Source organism: Rhyacophila brunnea, unplaced genomic scaffold, assembly GCF_057557595.1.
Source record: "Rhyacophila brunnea isolate RB1 unplaced genomic scaffold, BYU_Rbru_1.0 scaffold_24, whole genome shotgun sequence".
Classification (NCBI taxonomy): domain Eukaryota; kingdom Metazoa; phylum Arthropoda; class Insecta; order Trichoptera; family Rhyacophilidae; genus Rhyacophila; species Rhyacophila brunnea.
The window spans coordinates 22,665,773-22,678,419 of NW_028232904.1; the positions used below are offsets into that span (position 1 = coordinate 22,665,773).

Consider the following 12,647-nt stretch of genomic DNA (forward strand, 5'->3'; position numbering starts at 1 on the left):
GGCTATAAATCGCAGTTCTCAGTTTCCATTGAATACCACAGCCTCACGCTACAAAGGGTTTTTGAAAGGTAGTTTCATAGACCCTGGCCGAATTCAAATTTGTAATACTCGATGTGAGTAGACGAATTGTTTTCAATAAGGCATTTTTCTCACCCTGAACAAATTCCCTTTGAATTAGCATCAATTAAAGTAGTTTGCGTGTCAAATTGCTTAAAAAAACCTCGATAGTAAACGCAAGGGATACATAGAAATTGGCAAAATTGTGGAAGCAACGAGGCATTATTGTAATTATTAATGTCTTCTTTCCTATCTCTTTGAAAATCAGTAAACTAGTGCACAAACTGACTTATTTGTGTCCCTAGATTTCAAAATAAGCCAAGTCTATAATGGATGAATTGGAGAAAAACAGCATTTTGTTTTCTCAAGTGCACAGTTGAGAGATAATATACACAGAAATAATATATACAGAAAGTTTATATTATTTCAAGTATAGAATATTTAAAATTAATAAATTCCATATTTTATCAATGCAGAAATGTTAGAAAGCAGAAGTTCTTCAGCAATTCACAAAAAAGTCAAAAATACCTAAAAGTGTACTTGGCTGATTTTGTAATCTAAACTGTGTTTTATTTCTTTTTTAAATTCAAATAAAATACTAAACATGTTTTTGATTGAATATTTTATTAAGTAGTATTGTCAATCATAACATCATAAGAAAGCATGGTCAGTAATCAGAAGAACTTTAGGTTATTTCACAATAAATTCCTAATATTTGATGGGAACAACGTTGCTCTTGTAGTCACAGACGTGGTCGATGGTGACGTCAGTCAGGAACATATTCGGGTAGAAGAAGTTGCTTTCATCAATTGGACGATCCAGAGGGAAGCCGAAAGCTAAGTCTTCTGTGTAGCGAGCTCCGCTTCCAACTCCTGAAGCGTATACGTAAGGGTAACCAGTTCCGCGAGGTACTTTAGGTTGTTGGAAGGGAGTCACGATAGCGTATACTTGGAACTTCATACCTCCCTCTCTGCCCTTGGGCATGAGAAGTCTGAGTGGCCATCCGTTGTGAGCTTCGGTCTGGTCAAGACGGAATTCACCTTTACCGGCAAGCGCTTCTGTAACTGTCTGGTACAAATTACGGGCTTTGGTGCTGTCAAAAGCAGTGCCACCGAATTCGATGTTCTTGCGAGTGATGGCATTCTGTCCAGTTCTCAAGGAGTATCTGAAATGGTCCAGCTCGAAGAAGTTATACTTGTTATCATTCATGCTCAGCTTGTGGCCAAAGTTGTCGCATTTTGGTCCCAAGAATAGCCTGACCGAGACATCAGCGTCCTTTTCTGAGGTGACATCATATGTCACTGAGAAAGGCTTGTGGTTGAGACGAGCTTGGCGGGCGTAGAAGGTATATTTCTCTTTCTTGGAGTCAATTTCTTCCTTATTCAAGATGGATCCAGTAGTGATGTCATAATCGAAGTCTTCTTTGTAGGTGACAATTGGAGTGAAGCGGACATTGTCAATCTTGACTCCCTGGTAGGAGATCTCGTTCTTGGTGTATGATGGCAGACTGTTCTTAAAACGGTAGAAATACCTCATGCAGCGATTGTATAACTGGTAGAACATAGGATCGCGCATGGCGGTCTGGAATTGTTCCATGGCTCCAGCCACATAGTCGGCTCTGTAGAAAATAAAATACATATTTAGTTGTATTTCCAAAAATGCTGTTAAATATATACAAAAATTAGGTTATGGACGTTATGGCAAAAATGAGATACCTAAACATATCTCCTCTTAACATGTATATGTTTTACCGTTCGCCGTGACATTAAAATAAAATTTTGTGCACCAAATTCAAGTATCACGCAAAATATTACCACGATACTCATTGTATTACAATTATTCACAAGATGGTGGCTGAGCGGTCTAAAGCCGCAGTAATTATACAAAAATTGAATTGAAGTTCTGTTGGCGTGGGTTCGAATCCAACTTCCGACAAATATTTTTATATTCTATTTTATTGCTAATATGTATTTCTTAAATTATTAATTCATATTTTTAATCTTAGTAAGACAAAAATACTAGGTTAAACAAATTGACGTTAAAAAATATTCTTCTATTTATAAAATAACTATAATTGTGTATGGTTTAATGGAATAATTTTAGATATTTAATAAATAAATGAAAATTTTTTGGTTATTATCTTGTATGACTTGGATTTAGTGTTTAGTTTAATTTTAAAAAGGAACAAATACTATCTACATCAGTGGTCGTTTGCTATTTATAATATTTGGAATGTGGTCGAATAAAAGTGCATCCGTAAAAATTGTAAAATGGTGATTAAGTTACAACCATTAGTTAGTGAAAAATTTAGTATGTATAGAACAACTTTTAAATCAAGTCTTCTACATCACAGCGCAGCATGCGCTGACACTGTAGTGAAGCGTCAGTTGCATTTTACATACAAATTATATATATATATATATATAATATTAATTAAAGTTTTCAAGTACAAATTTAGATCATTGTTTTTTAAGCTCCGTGAAATACTAAAAATATTTTTTACTCAAAATTAAACAATAAATCATATACTCACTCATAATGTGTAGAGACTCCAGCTCCCAGAAGGTATTTAGCCATGACAGCGAGGTAGTCGAAGAACTTGTAGTCTCCCAAGTCCTTATTTCCTTCGACGAAACGACCCAAGGCTTCAATGTCTTTGGGGCTCTTAAGGCTTATTAGGGTTCCATCGTACTAATAATATAAAATTACAGAATGTTAATTTTTTATTGATTTTTTTTTTGTTTATGAAGAGATACACAATTTGCATTTTTTTTAACGCAGAGGGTCATCAATGTTACGTATTTAGCTACCTGTCAATTTGCGTTATTAGCGGATCTATTACGATTCGACTCAACCGGATGACTGTCATTTGGGCGCCGCACAAATGAAATCCGCAAAGAATGTATGTACGACGTGAAATTGCATGTATGTGATTTTTAGTGTTGGGTATTTTTTTATATAGAGGTCTCGCAGTGGCAAAGAGTGGAGGTAGGCGGTGGAGATTCGACATAAATAGTGTACACTAAACTTTTCCAGTCATATTTATTTCTTTTCATTTAACTAATAATAAAAAATGCGACTTTTCTTTTAAATTTTATTAATTCCTGCCTAATCTTACCTAATATAATATAACCATACCTACCATAAAAAATTTATTCTTCTATCTTTAAAATATTTAAAATTTTGTATGATTTAATGTCACAAGTTTAGATATTTTATAGAATATTTTTTACCTAATATTTATTAAGGTTTGTTTTAGGTGGGGTTTAATCGATTTTTTAAAAACTAACCAATTACATCTGGAATAATAATTTATATTCTTATTTCAATGAAAACAAATAAGTATGACCTATTCAACTAATTCAATTAAAATATGTTTGATATTCCGCATAAATAATGGTATATTTGGGCATAACTATAAATTTAAATAAGAAAAGTGTTTTATTAACCTTCTCTTTACGAAGATAATAAGTTTTGTCCGTTCTGGTGATATCACCTTGGGTTACCGAAGATATTTTAGTGGATAAATTAGTTTCATAAGGTTTCATCATAAACATTTGATTATAATATGAGATAATTAAAAACATAAGAGTATATCATAATACTATCTTGATCTCAACCTTTATTTTGATATCTCTTTCTAAACATTGAGTATGTCTCTCTCTGTCACATATACTTTTAGATCTATGTGTTTTATTTGTAATTAAATGCGTTGCAATGTGCATTTATAATTTATGATAGTTAAATGAAATCTGACGGATATAGTCTATCAATTATAAATACCTATTTACTGTATAATGCAATCGATTTTTAAAATAATAAAATTTGAAATGGATAATTCTAGGAATAGCCGAAACATGAAGATGACGAAGTGCATATTACATGAAATACTTGCAGTTTAATGGACTAGGTAATCTAAGATGACATAAAGATAACGGGAATGTTAAATAAATATTTGTGAGGTACTCACCAAAGTAATGAATCCCTGATCGATCACTTGACGAATACGTCTTGTATAATCATCAACCTCTTGGACATAGTAAGTATTGTCTTCTTTGTTAGCGTCATAGATATCAGGCCTAATCGGCATGGCGTATCCGTTGTGGTGTTTCACGTTGGGGTTGAAACCGGTCTTGATTGGTCTATACCATGAGAATTTATCGACTGGTCCAAGTCCGTTGGATAATCTCTCGAGGTAATAACGGGCCAATATCTGTTGGTGAACATAGTAGTACAGCTCTCCACGTCGATCTTTATCCAAACCGAAGTCCTTACCAGCCATCCAGTATGGATAATCATGGTGGAAGTAATAATAGTATGTGTTCAGACCAATATCATCGGTGAAGTACGACAGCTTCTGTTCAACATCATAATCTTCATAACCAGTGCTGTAGTTATTGTAGATTGTGAAAACATTCTTCTCTGCTGACTCAATTCCGTACAGATGGGCATCTTCAATGTTGGGAATGCTTCCCTGGGTCTTGAAATGGTTTACCTTTTCCATGACATCAGAATTGACGAAATAGAAGGGATAGATTTCATAAGGCTCAGGAAGTCGGATTCCTTGGCAGTCAGTACGGTGGAGAACTGCAATGGTGAATGAGTAGACGAAGAGACCTTCGTTCATGTGTTCACGGGCCCAGCATGCGGTCTTGTGGAAAGTTTCGAAGTCCTTGGCGTAGAAGAACAGGTTGAACAGAGCAATGGCTTCATCTCTGTACTTGTCATAGCTCAGGGAGAAGATCTTGTATTTTGGCAAGAAACCTCTTTTGTACAATTTAGCGAATTCATTGAAAACTTCTGGTTTCTGTAAAAAAAAAACATCAGCGTTATTCTAACATTATCACTTAACTTCAAAATAAAAAAAAACGTGATATATAAGATAATAATAATATGTCGCATTCAGGTAGTTTATTATCCAGGTAAGTTAACTGTCAGGCGTGATTTCTATTAATATTGAAGACGTTGCCCGATTATTTGGCCTCCAAATACTGCTTTCAGCTTTTTTTAGAATGTCATCCAAAAAGTCGGTATCAAAATAATGAATGAATACAATTAATTTTTAAATATAATATTTTGTCACAAACAATAATATATAACTACACATTTCTTTGTGTTGTTCTTTTACACCAAAACTTTGATTTCGATTCACTGTCATATTGCTTCTTCTCTTCTAAGTAAGGGTCCATTCATCCCCTCGCTTCAATACTGATGAAGAATTTTATGATTCTGTTGAGGTCTCCCGTCTTCCCTAATATAAGGGAAGTGGCGGGTTTAAGGACGTGGGGAACCGATAAACTGACTAGTTTGATGCACCCAATAATTAAATAAAAATGAAAATAATCCACAATTTTTTTTAAATAATTATATGCCCACCTGGGCCAAACGGCTAATGCGTTGGTTTGTAATGTCGTGGGTCTCAAGTGGCTAACAACCATTTCTTGTAAAAAAAACTTTTAATATTAACCTCCACCCTGTGGAGGCCTATGTTAATCGTCTTAGGGTCGGACATAGTCAAGAGAAGAAAAATAATTATGTCAGTGATGAAATACAGTAAAATTGATTAGGTACCTACCTATTCGTTTACTTTTTTGTGCACGAGAACTTATATGTTTGAGTGGTTATATTGTGAGCCATTTTGTCAGTTCCAGGGATTTTTTATGCTTTGGGAAATATTTTATACTCAAAAAAAAAATATTATTATTTTTAAAGATTTTGGTATGATTTAATAATTTTATGACTAGTTTCAACTGTTTCGAGGCCCCCGTCCAACGAATCGATTGCGTCGAAGAAAATCACCGCATTACAAGGGCATATTTTTAGAAATTTTATTTTACAGAAGATGACTTATCTCTAATCAGAATCTCGATAAAAAAATATCAAATCTCTATGTTTATTCTACCCTGAAGTTTCACTTTCTAAGTCAAAATGAATATCCGTTTTTTCTGATTTGAAATATTTGTTCTCTTCTGTAATATCCTAAGTAGATTTGAAAAGGTAACATTGTATAAAATTAACTTACCAAGAAATTGTCCTTGTTGGCTAAGAAGTTATACTCTTGCGCGTATTTCACCTGCTCATCAATATAGTTGTGTTGTGTGATATGGTTCAACAAGTCGTACACCTTCTTCTGCTTCAACAAGAAATCCTTGTCGGCTAAAAATAGAAATAAAATGGTCAGCATTATGAAATTTAAAGTCTACTCATGGTCCAGCGACTACTACTGGGGGTGAGAGGGTCATAGATTTACTTTTTGAGATAATGAATTGAACATTTCATTATTTGATATCTGAAAATAAAGTCGTGGTTCTCGATATCTCAAACGAAACTAAATTGTCGACAATTAGTATTTAATGTTTTTTTTAATCAAATTTAGCTACCTACCTATAATGCTTTAATATTTGTTACCAGCCTCTGTGATTTGAATCAAAGTACCAATAATAGAAATTTATATTGATTTGCTAATAATTTAATAAACTATTCTGAACTGAATTTGAATGAATTTTCTTCTGAGGTATTTTCCAATTATATAATGTGTTCAATAAAGAATGTTGTATTCTTAGATCTTTTAATTAATTATTTCTTTAATAAAAAAACATTTATTTGTAATACATAATCATTTGACTGTTAGAATATTCCAACGATTAATAATCGATTTCAATGTTAATTAGTAAAATTGAAAGTCAGTTTGTTTATTACTGCATTTACAATTACTGCATTACTACATTTATATTTTTAAAAAAAAAGCACGAAATTAATATTGATGTTAGTTGAATGGACTTTAGGCTACATTTTTTAATACGAATTTAGTAATCTTGCATCTTGATGTCTCAAAAAGTTCAAAAGTTAAAAGATAAAACTTCTAGAAAATAACGCATTAGATAAAAAGGTATACATATTGCAGCGTTGAAGTGATGAGGCGAGGTGAGTGTACAATGGCGTACGGTTACATCCAATCATTTTATATTATATAAGTGAATATAAAATATTGGTGTGCGAGAAAAAAACAAATAAGACTACAAATTGAAAAGTTAAATAATTATTTTTCTTACCAATTTTGAATTCTACCGTTGGCTTCAAAACATTATTTGCCGACACATAGCCGAAAAAGGCCACCACAAAGAATACGGCAAAGAACTTCATGTTGGAAGTATGCAGTACTCAACTGTGACAATTCAAGATCTTCCTGGCCTTTTATACTGAAATCTTATGATACAAGATTCGTTATCACCGATTGGATAATAAATCGATTATTAAAAAAAAAGCATTTACTTCACTTGTTGTGTATTGTGAGGACTCCAGTTTTTGAAGATTTCGGTTAGCAACTTAATAATATTACGTTGTTTTCATCCTTGAACAAAACAGTATAGTGATCGGAAACTGGTGGTTTTATCGAAACAAGTTTATATTGGTTAACAGAGAAGAGTACACCTGATGGCACTTGGCTCAAGAAACAGAAGAATGAATTTTAATAGCATTTTTCATCAGTTAAAGTGTAAATAATTACAAGGTAAAAAGAATTTTTTATATACCACGTTTTTTAATTTTCTGTTGAATCATATAAACTTGACAACTCTATGTATTAATAATTTAGGACAAATAAGGTAATTGTCAACAAATCATTTTTTTTTTGTTAACTGTCAATTCTTGGTGGAACTGCATTGTATTGTTGTTTTTATTTAATAAAACGCAATTTTTTTTATAGTTCTTATTCCACTTTAATTAATATATTAGGACCGGTTTCGTCCACCTCAGTGGGACAGAGTTGAAAATGTCCCACTGAGGCAGACGAAACCGGTCCTAATATATTAATTAAAGTGGAATAAGTACTATAAAAAAAATTGCGTTTTATTAAATAAAAACAACAAATCATTTTTTAGCTATTTTGCAACGAACAAACAAATATAGAATACTGAAATGTCATTTTGATTTCCATAGTAACGCACGTATATATTATTAATTATTTAGTTGCTAGGACCACCCCCTTAGCAACCAATAATAGTGGATTGGATTATGGATTTCTTCCGAAATAACCTTTCATACAAAACAGAATTAACTGAAAATGCATTCAATTCCTACTTAAAGATGGCCAAAAGTATTAAAAGAATGCATTGACATCGTATTCTGATAATATTATATTCTAAAAGTTTAAAATGCTTGTCGGGAAGTTAGTTAAAAATCGATTGCAAGATCAAATCAAGAAGCGCCTAGTTAGAATTCGTTAAAATGGTTTTTGAAAAAGTTTGTGTTAAATAAATGTATTTAGATGGATATTTTTGTTACCTATTTATGATGGACAAAGATTAAACTTTTAAAAACGTCAATACTTATGACCAAAAATTAAGGTAATTTTCAAAACCCGCTAAAATGGTTGGGTGTGCTTTTCAAATACCACTAATATGGATAAGCAAAAATACTCTTTAGAATGTACGAATTAAATAGTAAATACATAAATTTCATAGATTTAATAGATATGAGTTTTTTTATTTTTCTCAAAACTACCTAAAATCGTTTAGGGGGTTTTGAAACTAGGCGCTTCGATTGTTACTACTATATGTTTCACATGGCGCCCACAGGACTCTAGCCTACGGGATTGGGCTTAAGAGGGACCCGGCTCAGCGTGAGATAAACACATCACAAATGTTCTCTGATAGTAAAAAAAAAGTCGCCCGGGGCGCTGTTATAATATAAAAATAAAAATTTTGTATAATGTATGTCACTAAAATATATTTAATTTTACTTATTGTGTATTCGTCACATTGTTATAGCAGTTTTCGCAGTTCTAACTTTTAACGAGTTAATTTTGAGATTTTCATTCGAAATTTCATGTTTATTCTAAAGATATAAATTTAGATCACATTTTAAATATAATAGTGTATATACAGATATCTGTTAGTTAAAACATGTTCAAATACAAATACACCAGTGGTGAAGGGTGGAGGTAGACTATTAAGATCTGACATACATAGAGCGATTCCATGATAAAACAGAACAACGATAAATATAACAATGACCTTTCAGGAAAAATATAAATTTAATATTGAAATTTTCCTATCTCTATTATGTTGATAGATTTTTAATAGCACATATTTTCAATACGCCATATTAAATCAAATTATGTACCTAATTTTTGCATTCCTAATCGCTAGAAAGCCTCAAATAAAGGGGACTTTGCCGGCAAGCTTAGGATATCTCATCTTAATAAATATAATATGTTCAAAATGATTGGGTGAGTAGGTACAACGAAATAATGACTTAACATAACCTAACCTAACCTAAATAGATTCCACAATAATTTAAGTTTCATTTTTCCCCTGGCTGTTTTGTTTTGTCCTGTTCTGTTTTGTCCGGTTACCCACACTAAACTTTGTGAATCAAACGTATTTGTTTTCATTCAACTAATACTACAATGTGTAGATAGAATGTGTTATTGTAAATAATAGTCAAAAATATTCGTTTATCTATAAAATATCTAAAATTATGCCATTAAACCATACTCCATATCAGTTATTTTATAGACAAGATAAAATTATGACAACGTTTCCGACGCCTGTTAATAGAAACCGCTTTTGTTTATTTTTCTTTCTGATGGTATTGTATTTTTTAACAACGCGAAATAGATTTAAATAAATTATTTATAATTACTTATCAAGTTTTTTTCATTTTTATTGAATTTTAACAACAGAATCCTCATATGATAAAATGCGAATGCTGACTAATCCATCGAAAGTCGTTGATAACAACAATATTTTACACAATGCATCATTCAAGTATTTGTTCTACCAATGTATATTACAATAATTTATGTCTTGACACCGCATGAAAACTCAGTCACAGATATTGGGTAAACAGTCCCGGAGCTTTTTTTGGGAGAGGTCAATTTTATTTATATAACAAAATCAAGACGCCCACAATGTGACATTTAGAATATTAAAGAACAGGTAAATCGAGTTGTAATTAAAATACAAAACAAAGTATATTCTTAGAGAACAAAAAAAAAAACAATAAAATACTGTAGAAAAAAAATCAGTAAACAAATTCCATGACTCTTTCTATTGTTGCCTGATAAGTCTGATAGAAGGAAACAGTTTTCATCCAGAAAAAATCATGGCAACGACCACGCATGTAATTGATACACTCTTTTCAGAATATCACGATTGGAAACCATACCACTTAAAATAGCAGAAGTAACCAATGATCTTCAAGAGTCGTCGGAAAATATTGGCTTCAGAGATTTTCGAAAGAAAAATGGTTATAGACCTATGTTAATATAAATGACATTTATTGAAAAAAAAATCTGGTGATGCTCTAACTAAAACAAGCTTGTAGAAAACCTCATAAGGACTTTAGATAATTTAAGAATACTCAAGGTGGCATTCGTTGTTATTCAAGTCAATTTAGATATATATATTTTTTAACATATTGCGGACATTACAAATTATCATTTTAAGACGTTCACAAAGACATAAAACATTAGTATAAAGAAGAAAGTAATAAAAGCGATAAAAATGAAAATATTAAAAGAGAATATAATATAAACATACAAAATCAGTGAAAATACAATTATACATAGGTATATATAAGTTCAAAGAAGTACACCAAGTTTGCTAAGGAGACTCTATTTTATGAATTTACAAAATAGCGTCCACCTAAACTCACCCTCATGCAAGTGAAATATATCAACACCCGAAGCAATTTGGTTGAACATATTTATCGGCGTCCCAATTGGCATTACCAGTGGTAAGTTGGTTCTGCACCTTGGGAGAATAAACAACTGATGCTCTCTATTTCTAAGATAGTTATCAGGAACACACAGGTCAACACTGCCCACAATGGCAGAGTTCTCATTTATACCTCGTATTATATAAACATATTACGAGTATTATAATTGAACATATTATATGAACAACTCCGAAATATACTTATTAGAAAAAATATTACGAATAAAACATTAGTGGTGATCGGGACTCGAACCCGTCTCCATCATGTTCAGGTCACTTCCAAATCCAACTTTACCACATCTAATTATTCCAAAATTAAACAATAATTATTGGTTCATTTTTTCATTGATATTTTTTTATTCAATACTCAGTATACACAAGGATTAAGAATGTTAAAACAAATGAACGAGTTTAGCGATGGGGTGCTCGGCAAAGTCAGGAGACTCTATAAAGACTCCGCCTGGCTGATGCAACAGTTGACAAACAAATAACCGAACTTGAAGCACCAGCGAAAAGACAGTTGAGGGAACGTATGGTATGAGAGAGATGGAGACAGGGAGAAGACGTATGAGGATATTGATATGTGGTACTGCCACCTGGTAATATTTTTTTAAAAGTTTTATAATTTAATTTCAGTTTAGTTATTCTATTTTCAAAGAAGCTTTCCCAACTAAAAACTACATAAATATTTTGATTTATGTATTTTCTTGAATATTAAACAAAAATTTAGAAATATGAAAAATATACTCTATTTTATTTATTTATTTATTTGAAAAAGACACGTTGAGTACATAACAAATTATTAATTCAAGACGTTCACAACATGACATTTAGAATAAAAATTACAAGTTATCAGTTAAAGAAGAAAAAACAAGGTGGAGAAAAAAAGAAAGCAAAAATAGTTTTATACAAAAGAAATAAAATAAAAAAAAAACAACGATAATTCAAAAAATACAAATTAAACAATAAAATAGAATTTAAAAAACAGAATATAATGGATCGCCAAAAACATCTACATCTCTAGGGAGTGCATTGACCAGCCGCACAGCCCTCGCTATTGGTGCCTGGTGAGCCTGATATGAGGAAACAGCTTTCACCCAAAATAGGTCATGGCTGTGACCACGCATGTAATTGACGGGTGCGTAAAAATTCAAAGTTTCTAGAATATCGGGATTGAAAACGATACCACGCGAGAGCAGGGAAAAATGCTTTAAGAGCAGAAGTGACCTACGAGCTTCAAGAGAATGAAAGGCGAGCATGCCTTGAAGAAAGTTAGTCGGAAAATATTCGTTAGAGAAGGTGTCAAAAGGAAAATAATTATAAACTTTAAAATAAAGATGACGAAGAATTTTTTTCTGAACACACTCTAAAACAAGCGTATAGGAAACCTCATAAGGACTCCAGATAATGGAGCCATACTCAAGAATACTCCGTACTAACGACACATAGAGTATATGTAAAACAGTTGGTTATTTCAATCAATTATTAGTTAATCATCAATTATTATTATTAGTTAAAATAAAATAGAATACTGACGAAGATAGTGGGGTGGGAAGAGGTAGTTAAAAGATTTGGGAAATTATCGTTTATAAATTTATAATAATATAATATAATATAGTCCATCCGATGTGACACGAATCCGGGCCATCATGTTGCGCAATGGTTCACCTCTGTGGACAAATAAATAGGCGGTTTTTAAAATTTAAATATTGTTAAATACAACATTTGCAAAGCAATCTTCAGTAAATCTAATAATGATTGTAAATTGTAATTTTCGAGCTGTAGAGAATAAATAAGTAGCTTAAGGGGGGTGGTACTCAATGCACTGTCGTTATTTGGAAACTGGTTACGCTGGTATTGGACAGTAAT

The 12,647-nt window shown here is 32.0% G+C and overlaps 1 protein-coding gene across 1 annotated transcript; it reads right to left on the reverse strand.

Moving 5' to 3' along the window:
- Positions 1-662: 662 nt before the first annotated feature.
- LOC147069224 (basic juvenile hormone-suppressible protein 2-like) lies at positions 663-7,226 on the reverse strand. Its single transcript, XM_085951161.1, has 5 exons — positions 7,110-7,226; positions 6,080-6,213; positions 4,028-4,864; positions 2,591-2,748; positions 663-1,675 (listed from the first exon to the last, which is right to left on the reverse strand). Exons 1-5 carry the CDS (start codon positions 7,198-7,200, stop codon positions 766-768), a joined length of 2,130 nt encoding a protein of 709 aa, XP_085807287.1. The 5' UTR covers positions 7,201-7,226; the 3' UTR covers positions 663-765.
- Between the last annotated feature and the right edge of the window lie 5,421 nt (positions 7,227-12,647).

Bases quoted from the DNA above. Each gene is read 5' to 3' on its own strand.
- LOC147069224 (XM_085951161.1), bottom strand. From the start codon at position 7,200: ATGAAGTTCTTTGCCGTATTCTTTGTGGTGGCCTTTTTCGGCTATGTG. The intron at 6,214-7,109 runs GTAAGAAAAATA...TTCTATTTTTAG, and splicing joins AACGGTAGAATTCAAAATTG to CCGACAAGGATTTCTTGTTG. The intron at 1,676-2,590 runs GTGAGTATATGA...TATTTTCTACAG, and splicing joins GGAGTCTCTACACATTATGA to AGCCGACTATGTGGCTGGAG.